The 11,771-nt window shown below is 36.9% G+C and overlaps 2 protein-coding genes and 1 long non-coding RNA gene across 3 annotated transcripts; 1 reads left to right on the top strand and 2 right to left on the bottom strand.

Moving 5' to 3' along the window:
• Positions 1-254: 254 nt before the first annotated feature.
• Positions 255-1,167, bottom strand: LOC122067289 (18.1 kDa class I heat shock protein-like). Its single transcript, XM_042631119.1, has one exon. It carries the CDS (start codon positions 958-960, stop codon positions 487-489), a length of 474 nt encoding a protein of 157 aa, XP_042487053.1. The 5' UTR covers positions 961-1,167; the 3' UTR covers positions 255-486.
• A 5,877-nt stretch (positions 1,168-7,044) lies between these two features.
• On the bottom strand, positions 7,045-7,694 carry LOC122067290 (17.8 kDa class I heat shock protein-like). The gene has a single exon (XM_042631121.1). It carries the CDS (start codon positions 7,607-7,609, stop codon positions 7,130-7,132), a length of 480 nt encoding a protein of 159 aa, XP_042487055.1. The 5' UTR covers positions 7,610-7,694; the 3' UTR covers positions 7,045-7,129.
• Positions 7,695-8,508: 814 nt separating this feature from the next.
• LOC122067288 lies at positions 8,509-10,228 on the top strand. The gene is made up of 3 exons (XR_006136650.1): positions 8,509-8,708; positions 9,649-9,745; positions 9,913-10,228. It is a non-coding gene; the product is annotated as an uncharacterized LOC122067288 (long non-coding RNA).
• Positions 10,229-11,771: the final 1,543 nt, after the last annotated feature.

Here is an 11,771-nt window from a genome sequence, read left to right as displayed (position 1 = left end):
AAAAAAAAAAAAAAAATCCCACTTAGTAGCTCATGGAGCATGGTAGTTTTCTCTAACTCTACTAATGAAAAATGATTCTACCCAATAAATAAAAAAAATGAAAGTGTAACAACAGAAAAATAGAACTTTTCTGTGATAATGAATTCTGTAAAAAGATAAACTTTTCATAAAACGCTTTTTTTTTAATAAAAGGCTTTTATCAAACAAACTTCATGGAAAATACAAAAACCGTGAACCACACTTCAACTGGAGCAGGAGCGTGACCCCACACACCAACATACAAATACATTGTTTTTTTTAATAATTACAAAACTATTCTTTGCGTCTTTCATTAAATATTTTCAATTCATGCTCCGTTTATTGAAGCTGTAGAACAGGGAAAAGGAAAAGGAAAATTCTCAGTATCTCACTATAGCTTCGACATATTTTATCAGAGATCAGTTATTAGAGCCCTGAAAGCTAAAGAATGTCACAGAACAAGGTCGTCTAGCCAGAGATTTCAATGGCCTTGACCTCTGGCTTCTTCACTTCCTCTTTTGGAATAGTTACAGTAAGCACTCCATTCTCCATAGCAGCTTTCACCTGATCCATCTTCACATCCTCAGGCAACCTAAACCGCCTGAGGAACTTTCCGCTACTCCGCTCCATTCGGTGCCACTGATCATTCTTCTCTTCTTTTTCTATATTTCTCTCGCCACTGATCTTAAGGACTCTACCTTCTTCAACCTCGACCTTCACTTCTTCCTTCTTTAGCCCAGGAAGATCAGCTTTGAAGATGTGGGTTTCTGGGGTCTCCTTCCAATCGATTCGAGCATTCGCGATCGCAGAAGTTTCGTTGGAGAATTGAGAGCGTGGAACAGAAAGGGAAGTGGGGAGTGGAAAATTATTGAAATCAAATGGATCCCAGATATCCATTGCGAAGGGATCTCGGCCACCAAGAAAGCTTGGAATGAGAGACATTATTCTGTAGTTCTTTTTCTTTGGATTGAATTGCAGAGAAATTTAAGACCGATAGCTAGATGGACACTTGTATTGGAAATCTTCTCAATGGTGCAGAGGAGGGACAGCAATCATGTATTTATAGAACAGGGGAGGGAGGATTCCAGTACTTTCCCGTGTTTTTCTTTGTTTGGCTTTGAGTTTTCAAGAATTTTTGGGAAAGGAATTCATTATATCTGGTACTTTCCTTGATTTCTCTATCTAGATTTTCTTGAACATTCTATCATTTCTGGACCATTGGAAACTTCTAAACAAGCTGGGCTGTGCGTGCGTTGGGCTGGGCCAGCTGCAGGCTTGCAGCCACTTCTTGTCCAAGTCCAGCGAAAGCTTATAAAGATAATAAATACTGAGCCAGCCCATGTACACACCAGCGGAGTAAGAAAAGACAACTTGAAAATAGGGATGTACATGAGTCGCTGAAATCCAAATTTGAATTCAAGTCGGTATTTGTTTAGGGGTATCTGTATTTGGTTAAAAAGTATTTGAATTCCAATCCGAATTATCTAGAAAATAATCATCAGATCAAATTAGAGATTCAAGTAATAATTTTGAGGCTTCTTGAAGTTTTAAACAGGTTATAGAGAATGAGGAAAAAAGCTAAGACAACTTACAAAGATGGTTTAAGAGCAAATTGTATTCATTGGAGGAAGAATGCCCATATTATACAAGTCTGAGAGTAAATCAGTAAATGGATGGTCAAAAATTCGAATTCGATGCACATCTGTATCCATTTAGGGATATTAGTAACCGATCCCTTTATTTGGATCCGATCATATCTAATCCATATCCGATCCCTTTATATCTCTACTTGAAAACCTTCTTTCCTTTCCAATCCAGATCAACTCCCCACGTGGTACGAATGAGGACAGATTTGGACCCTCCATAGGGTATGGGTTCCCATGTTAGATGTGGGTCCCACAGCAATGGAGAGTCCAGATCTATCCCTGTCCCCACCATACCAATTAGGGTTTTAACATTTGGAATTAAGATTCGATTGGGACAGGTTCCTTTCGTGTATGTAGCTTCAAATAAGAGCTTTAATACTTGGAATTGGGATCCAATTTGATCAGGGACGATTTCGATTATCAATTGGAGTGAATCAGTGTAAATCGACGAGATCACTCAGTGCCGATTATGATGTGAATCCATCAATTCTCGATCCAGCCAATTAACCAATTTTTAAAACCTGATCACAATACAATATCTTTAACTTGTAGTGAACAGTAATTGACACATTCTCTCTCTCTCTCTCTCTCTCCATATATATATATATATATATATATATAACAGAAAAAAAAGAAAAGAGACATCCTACACAATACAAACCTTCACTATCCATTACATTTATTCTCAAATTTCATTTAATATTCTTTTATCGTCACGGTCTCTGGTCTTCACTTAAATCAGTGATGCATAGATGGGGAATCGAACTTGGGACTGTGCTCCTATCCACATAATCCCCAATTCACCCTAACCATCTCGACGACCCACGGATGGGTATCTAACATTCTACTCTAAGTTGCAAAGAAAGCAAGAATTACATGTAGTCTTTTATTCAATATATTGATGGGAACCTTCTTGTGTCTTTAACCGCAACAACCATCAGTGCCACACAGGGCCACACTGGAAAAGTCTGTACTTATTGCGGATAGCAACGACAACCTTCAAATTAAAGATAAACAAACATATCATTAGTTCTAACTTCTAACCATTAATGATTAAACCCATAGAAATTAACTTAAATTTTTGGGTGTTAAAAGAAAAACTTGCTTCGGGATGGACGATGGTGTCTCTATAGGCAGAAACCCAATCACGCAACGGAAGGGATCGGATTGGGGTCTCTTGCGTTCGAAATCACTGTACAAAAATTAATCACATGGGAATGAAAGGGTTTATCTTAGAACCACAATTGAAGTTCCTCCTCCAGATAATAGTCTTCAACACTTGAACAACCATAGGGGTCGATCTCAATTCTTTGAAACTATGATCCACGTTCAATTGGAGAAGAACAATCCACCATTAAAGTTTTCTTTTTTACACACACTCACTCACAAAGGAGAGAAGGAAAGGAGAGAGAAAACATGGGAGAGAGGAGACGAAGTTCTAAAAAACTAAATCTCTTTCTCCTTTGTCCCTTATATAACAAAACTTGTTTTAGGGTTTTCTCTTTTGGTCAAATCTTTGTTTCCTAAACAAAGAATGCCAAATCTTAGTAGTACAGAATAGTTTCCAAATTGAATAACTACTTTGCTTCTAAAGTGGGAAGATATAGAATCTAAAAGGGATTGGTAACTTTCTTATTATGGGTGACAAATATATTCAAATTATATTTTATCCACTATCATAAATAAAAAAAAAATAATTAACCATTTAATGTTCTAAAATCTTCTCATGCAATATTAACTTTTTAATTTGCACATAATACCTTCTACTTTTCTAATATCCCATAATGAGCTTTAAAGCATGTAATTTAATACTGTCTAACCCCAACTCATTGTACATGTCTGTTTCAGAGATTCTATGAACATGATACGATGTCGAAAAAATATTTCAAATAATATTTAATAAATAAAATATTATTATTTTTTTATATTAAAAATAATTTTATAAACAATTTACAAAAACGACACTGATACCAAATTTTAGTCCGATCAAGTACGGACATTCTCTCTCCTTGATATTCCTCAATTAAAGGTAGTGGATCCCATGTTGATGATCTTTTTAATCCATTAAGAAGTGCAGTTTGTACATCCATCTGCCAAATTTTATAATCAAAGTGTGCTGCGATTGCTAACAAAATCCTAATTGATTTTATCATCGCTACTTGAGAAAAAGTTTCTTCATAATCTATATCCTCCTGTTGGGTATAACCTTTAGCTACTAGTCTTGCTTTGAATCTTTCAACACACCCATTCGCGCCTCTCTTCCTCTTGAAGATCCACTTACATCCAATGATGGGCTTGATGCCTTGTGGTGGATCTACAAGAGTCCAGACTTGGTTTCCGTACATTGATTCGATTTCAGAGCGCATAGTTTCCAACCACTTATTTGCATCAACATCTTTGAGTGCCTCTGAATAAGTGTACGGATCATCATCCATTTCAGTGGAGACCATATGGAATTCTTTCATAGTCTTATCTTCTTCAGTAAGAACAGTGAAATGTTCGGGTGGTCTGATAGACCTCCCACTACATTGACGCTCTTGAGTGCTAGTAGGTATAGGGTTTATGTTAACTGGTTCGACTGTAGGTGCACATGACACAGGCATAGAAGACTCTTCTTCTATAACTACATGTTTAGGTCTTTCAGAGCTAAGGTCTTCCTCAATAAAAGTAACATGTTTATTTATGAATATCTTTTGGTCAGTGGAGTTATAGAAGTAGTAACCAATCGTGCCCATAGAGTATCCCAAGAAATAGCATCTAGAAGTGCGAGGTTCCAACTTATCTGTTTGTTGCTTGCGTACATGCGCAGGACAACCCCAAACCTTAAAATGATTTAGGCTAGGCTTGCACCCATACCACAACTCAAGTGGGGTTTTAGATACAGATTTAGATGGGACCCTATTCAGAATATAAATTGTAGTTTCCAGAGCAACACCCCAGAAGGATAAAGGCAACTCACTGAAAGTGAGCATAGTCCTGACCATGTCTAACAAGGTCCTGTTGCATCTATCAGATACACTATTTTGTTGTGGCATACCAGGATTTGTCAATTGTGAGACAATCCCTTCAGAAGTGAGATATCCTTTGAACTCATCTAACAAGTATTCTCCTCCTCAATCTGATCAAAGGGACTTAATGCGTTTATCTAATTGTCTTTTGACTTCTGCCTGAAATTCTTTGAACTTTTCAAAGGTTTCAGACTTTTTACGCATTAAGTAGATATAGCCATATCTAGAGTAATCATTAGTAAATGTAACAAAGTATTCAAAACCATATCTCGCCTGAATGTTCATGGATCCACACACATCAGTGTGTATAAGTTCTAACAAACCATTGGCTCTCTTGCCTTTATTGCTAAATGGCTTCTTGGTCATCTTACCTTGTAGGCACGATTCACAAGTTGGATAAGGTTCGACCTTTAGACTTTCTAGTGGTCCATCCTTAAGTAACCTGTTAATCCTTTCCAAGTTAACATGACCTAACCTGAGATGCCATAGGTATGTAAAACTCACTGAAGCTCTTTTACGTTTCAAATCAATATTTGAAACCTCATTCATTTTTTTCAAGGGAATCTAGAAAATACAAAACATTTTGCATATATCCAGAAATAATAAATTTATTATTCAAACGAATGGTGAGAACAGTATTAAAGGTAAAAGCATTACCGTCTTTAAGAAACTTAGAGACAGAGATAATGTTCCTTTTAAAAGAAAGAACATGATAACAATCCTTTAATAATATAGTATTAGAATCAAATTTTAAACTAAAGTCTCCAACAGCCATTGCCATAGCTTCAACTCCATTGCCCATCCTTAGCCGCACTTCATTTTTGTCAAGTCTTCTTGTCGTCTTGAACCCCTGCAACATATTGCAGATGTGGACAGTGGATTCAGTATCCAGCAACCATGAGTTGGATTGTTCAATAGATAAACTTGACTCATAAATGACAAGAGTAGTAAAATTACCTTATTTAGGAATTTCATCTAACCCATTTAAAGCAACCAGGTATGCATGACAGTTCCTCTTCCAGTGGCCCTCTTTCTTATAAAAGAAGCATATACCCTTAGGTTCTTCTTTCTTGGTATGCATGACAGTTCCTCTTCCAGTGGCCCTCTTTCTTATAAAAGAAACATATACCCTTAGGTTCTTCTTTCTTCTGTTGTATCTTCCCACCCTTGCCCTTAAGAGTGTTACTCTTGTTGGCTTTCTTCTTCTTCCATTTGTTTTAGAAGTTGAAGCTAAGTATGGGCATATTAATTCAACCATTGCCGAGATTGGTTATGTAAAGAATAACAACACTAACATTTTGTGAAATATTTGGATGAGTGTATACCATAGCATGCATGATGCTCTCAACTGCACCCAAATAATGAACATAAGGCATGTGTTCCTCCTCACTACACCATGGTGACATGCTATACTGGAATTTTAAAATATGTTGTTACTGAAGTACTCACCGGATTTGAGCTCTACATCCTAAAGCATTCAAGCACTTTGTCAACTTGCTTCTCTTTATGATAAGAAGAGCTTTCTTGTGTTGCAAAAGATGCATTAAAGGTGCAATTGATGCAACTGTAAGTATGTGGTGTTCTCTTGCAAGGTAGATTTTAGATCACTATGCATGGATCTTCTCCTTCTACAACATTGGAAGAAATAGAAGACCACTGGGGTTTTGTATGGTTTAAAGATTGTGGATGCTAAGGGTTGAACTATCTCTGAAGTCTAGTTCTCTTCTAGAGAGTTACTTTAGCTTCATCCGACGCCTTCTAATGGTACTTGGCCTTATTATAGTATTGGGTTATTTTGGGATCTTTATGCTAAGTATGGGCATATTAAGTTTTTATGTAATTGTAGGGCTTCCAATGCCGCTTTGCTGTACTTACAGAACTTAGGTAGTCTGTATAGGGTAGACATTAGTCATCCTTCTATGTAACTTTTTGTTTGTCCTTAACGAACTAACTGAAAAAAAAAAAAAAAAAAAAAAAAAAAAAAAAAACAAAAACTGTAATGCGCAAAGCCCACCCTCACCACGAGAGATGTTATCTTCCATTTAGCCGTTTTGGCATAATAACTTTCACCATGCTTTTCAATTGGTCAACAAATTATTATGATCTCCATCCTCCATCTTACCCACCTAACGTTCGCCTGTTGAAGACTGTACAAAATTGTTTTGATACAACTGATTGAATATTAATCTGATCAACACAATGTTCAATATGATTAACAAAAATAAACTTTTTCTTATTTCAGTGAAGGAAAACATTAAAAGACAACTGAAAATGGAATTTTTCAATGAAATCAAATTTGTCAGAACTTTTGTATTTCTGTATTAAACATTCTCTCTACAAAGCAGAAACTCGAAGTTACAACAAGAAACTCCCCAAAGATCATTATTAGATATCTCTTCATATATTAGTTTATAAATCCAATAATTAATCGCATCAGGGTGTGCAACAGGATACCTTCTAGCCAGAGATCTCAATGGCCTTGACATCTGGCTTCTTCACTTCTTCCTTGGGCACCGTGACAGTGAGGACACCGTTGTCCATGGCAGCCTTCACCTGATCTATCCTGGCATTCTCAGGCAACCTGAACCTGCGCAGGAATTTGCCACTGCTACGCTCAGCCCGGTGCCACTGATCACTCTTCTCTTCCTGCTCTTTGCTTCTTTCTCCACTGATCTGGAGGACTCCGCCTTCTTCAACCTCGACCTTCACTTCTTCCTTGTTGAGCCCAGGAAGATCAGCTTTGAAGATATGGGCTTGTGGGGTCTCCTTCCAATCGATACGTGCATTGACAAATGCAGCTGTTTCATTGGAGAATTGGGTGCGAGGAATAGATAGGGAGGTTGAGAATGGGAAGTCGTTGAATGGATCCCAGATATCCATTGAGAATGGATGGGAAATGGTTCGTCGGCCACCAAAGAAGCTTGGAATAAGCGACATTGCTACTGATTTAGGCTTTGTTTAGGATCGACACTAATTGCGGAGAACTCTTCTTGTACAGATAGATTGATTAATGCTTGGTGTAAAACTTCCTGAACGTTGTGGAGGAAGGATGTCAGTCCTGTATTTACAGAACAGGGGAGGGAGGATTCCAGTACTTTCCGGGTTTTTCTTCACTTGGGGTTAAGTCACCCTAAGATTTTTTGAAAAAGGAGATGACGGAGAATCTGGTTGTTTTCTTGATTTTCCTTTCTTGGATTGTTCGTGAACATTCTAACACTTTCTCAGACTTTCTCAGCAGCCATTTGAAGAAAATGACAATCTGGGCCCAGACTGTGGGTTTTAAATGGGTTAATGTAGGAGCCCAAACCACCCAAATACTTATCCATCACTGATTCACTGGATAACAACATCACGAATTCTTCGGGTTTTCGTGAACGTTCTCGCGTTTTCTCAGCCATTTTAAGCTTTTTGACAATATGGGCCCAGATGGTGGGTTGTTAATGCCTTGGGTTAGGAACCTATTACCAAATACTTACGGTAATTGAACTGGGCCGGTAAACTTAGATCACCTTAGGTTCAAGTCCTTATAACCGCCATATTGTGCAAGTTTAGTTGATAACTAAAATTTCTGAAAAAAAAACGTAACTAATAATAATAATAATATTAATAAATAAATAAAGGGTTGGGGTTTTCTTGTCGGTAACCCCATCGAGGAATCTCTTGAGGGGTTTCTTTGCCACCATAGGATCTGAAACACACAGATATGATGTGTTGATTTAGAATAAAACAATATACAATATTATGAAATACAATTACGTAGTCTATATATACATGTGGTGGAAAGTGAAGAAATCGAAACATCAGGACCCTCTTTTCCTCTCAAAAACCCCATTTCCTCCCTGACCTCAGTTCCCGCAGGTTTTTCTTCCCTTGCTCCAGCAGCTCTCGTCGTTGGCCAGAGAATTATCCCCTTCCTTGAGATTGAAGTATTGGGACTGAGTTATTCAAAGCGCACTGAGTGAGAGAGAGAGGAGCCGGATAAGATTTTTGACATTACCGTTGCTGTCCACGAGCCACCATTGGTCGTTGCTTGCAGGTAATCTCTGCCTCTTATCATCTAGGGTTTACAATTTTTGGTTTTCCCTTCCCTTTTTTTTTCCCAGTAGTTATTGATTTTCCTTTTTCCCTCTATATTTGGTTCTTGATATCTACATTTTAATCTCAAACTCCCTAAATTTATTCTTTGCTTTCTTCTAAGCTGACTTATCATTTGATTGTTCACTCCTATCACGCAAACTTGAGTTTTTTTTTTTCCAGTTAAATGCGTGGATATTTGATTGGGTGATTACTTGACAATCTTGAAGTTCTTGGGTTGAAATTGTCAGAAAATTGGGTGTTGCTTTGATCTTAAAGAATTAAGCTTGATTTTCCACGTATATTTTCATTTTCTGTTTAAGCATCTGATGAGAGGGTGTATAGGTTCTCCATATCAATGTAGTTATTTCTTGGTTAAATTCATTGATGCTTGTATCCTCTGTTCCTAGTGTTTGATTCATAATTCTTAGCTAAATTCATTGATATGGAGACCTTGTCCCAAATAGAAAAGTCACCGAACTACTTGGATGTGCTTTTTGTCTTCTCTCGTATGACTCCTGTTGGGTTAATACTTAGTAAGCAGCAGATTATCTTGTAGGAAGACAATAAATTTTGTTAGTTAAAGCCCTCCACTTGCATAAAAAAGCTAGGAGAAAGGGAGATTTTCCAAGAGCTTGAAAACATCAGAGTGAAATACAAGTTTGTTGTGACTCTGATCCTTCTTTTGTTGCTAATATTGGTTGGGGCAATCTTTTTGTACAAAGTTGAGAAATTGGATCTTGTTGATGCTTTCCATTGCATTTGTTCTACTATCACAACTTTAGGATATGGTGATTAGAGCTACAGAAATGGGTTGTGTATTTGCTGTGTTTTGGATATTGACAAGTATCATTTGCATAGCTCAGTTCTTGCTATACTTAGCTAAGCTAAATATTGAACAGAGCTTGAAAACAACATTTGCTAGTCAAATGAGTTCTTAACCGGAGAATGACATACATAGTTCTTGAGGCAGCTGATCTCGATGATGATGGGGTAGAGGTATGTTGAGTTTCCATTGCTTTGAATAAAAAAAACCTGCACTGGATTTTCTTCCATCATGATTTCAGTTATACAATGATTTCTTTATATTCTTTCATCTATCTCTTCTAAACTTTACATTCTCCTATAGATGGTTTAGTTTCTCTCTAATGTTCTTTTTTCTTTAGTTCAATTTCTTGACAGTGCTGTAGAATTTGTCATATATATGCTCAAAGAGATAGGGAAGTTCAAACAAGAAGATGTAGTACTTGTATTGGAAGAGTTTGAGAATCTTGCTTTTGATCAGTCTGGGACATTATCAGTGTCTAATTTAGAGCTTGCTCAATCATCTCAAACAGGGCTTGATTCACGCCTGTGTGGAGAGTTTAGGAATGCAAAATTGTGTAATGATTGGTGAAGTATCTGTAAGCCACTTTCCAGGATCCTGTGTTGTGAAGAAATAACTCATTTTCCCATGTAAAATGAAAGATGTGAAGAAAGTAAAGCTATATTCAGTTATACAATTGGCTTTTTTGATTTTTTTGTAGTATGAAGTGGTCACTAAATTGTGCTAAATCTTATTGAATCTCCCACCAAATGAAATGTTTTTATTTGTTTTCATATTTTAGTCAAGGCATTTGAATTAATTTTGGATTCTCAATTTTAGCTATGTTCTTACTTTGAGTTCACATGATGAACTGGTCTATGGTAAGGGCAGATGAACTGAAGAAGCCTGAAATGCTTGGCCTTTTCTCAACAAACGAAATACAAACAAATCAGAATTTCCTAAGGCATGCCCTTTGCAGTTTGTTGATAAAAGAGGTTGTCTTAAACTTTCTTTATGAGATGTATCATGCGTGGTTGCATTTGGAATTGATAATTTTAATTTCAATAGGTTTTAACTCAAGGGAGTCGAATACTGGATGAATCCATTCAATAGATGAATAGATCATGAATGTTTTACTGTTATTCCTTACTTGGAACATAGATCGTGGATGCAGAGACATAATTTGGTTTTATACAATGCAATGAATAAAATTACACTACAAATTTCACCACTGCTATCCAGAGTCTTTAGCTCAAACAGGTAGAGCACTTAGGGATTCTGATGCAGATTCTTCACCAAACTAGGCTTGTTTTATTAGGAATAAGCTTAGGGTTGGGTTGTATACGTGTTGGGCCTTCAGTCCATGTGGTTTGGAGTGTATTGGGCTACTTTTATGGGTCTAAACTAGGGGTTCTAAGGTTGCATACGGGATTCAGTGATTTGTTTCATTTTTCTTTAGTTTCCTTTTTAGATGAGGTTATTTAATTTCTAATTTCAGTACCTAAATTAGTTTTTAATTTCAAGTCATTGTTAGTTTCTAATTTCTGTCTAGACTAGTTTCTATTTTCATTAGATTCTAATTTCCAGTTTTTAGTAACTTCTTGTAATCAATTTTTAGTAACTCAGATTTAGTAACTCTGAGTTACTATTACTTGTAAACCCTCTCCCATCATTATTATAAATAAAGGAGAGCTCTTATCATAGAGAGACGATTTGAATTTATAAAAAAAACTCTCTTGTTGCTGCCGCTGGGTATCAATGGTGGTTCCTTGTGTTTGATCAAGGTCAAGGGATTGGTGTTTGATCCAATCGACGCTCTGCGGCGAGAAGTCCGAGTGGGTTGCTATTATTTTCTGGTTTTCTTTAGTGGATTATCTTCTCCAGCAGAACAGGTAAGTAATCTGAATTTTTCTGCAGAAATTTCTAGGTTAAGCTCTTTGTTTCCTATTCTGTCGACCTAGTCTATTTGGAGTTCTAGCCACCCGATGGCTTTGAGTTTCTGGTCGAGTGTTACCCTTGCTGTATGGAAGACTCGATCCAATTTTTAGAGTAATCTGACCAGGGAGTTGTTAGTTATAGAAATTATTTCTATTCTAGCCGATTGGAGTTTTTGCCCAGAACTGCTGTCTGATCTGTGTTGGATGTGGAGGTTGAATGCTGCCCTTACTCTCCAATGGATTGGACCTTTTAACTGGTGATCTGAGTTTATAATATGCTATC

The sequence above is a fragment of the Macadamia integrifolia genome, unplaced genomic scaffold (genome assembly GCF_013358625.1).
Source record: "Macadamia integrifolia cultivar HAES 741 unplaced genomic scaffold, SCU_Mint_v3 scaffold2810, whole genome shotgun sequence".
Lineage (NCBI taxonomy): Eukaryota > Viridiplantae > Streptophyta > Magnoliopsida > Proteales > Proteaceae > Macadamia > Macadamia integrifolia.
This window is presented reverse-complemented; position numbering and strand designations above follow the sequence as displayed.

Excerpts from the sequence above, each read along its gene's own strand:
- LOC122067289 (XM_042631119.1), bottom strand. The coding sequence starts at position 960 with ATGTCTCTCATTCCAAGCTTTCTTGGTGGCCGAGATCCCTTCGCAATG.
- LOC122067290 (XM_042631121.1), bottom strand. The coding sequence starts at position 7,609 with ATGTCGCTTATTCCAAGCTTCTTTGGTGGCCGACGAACCATTTCCCAT.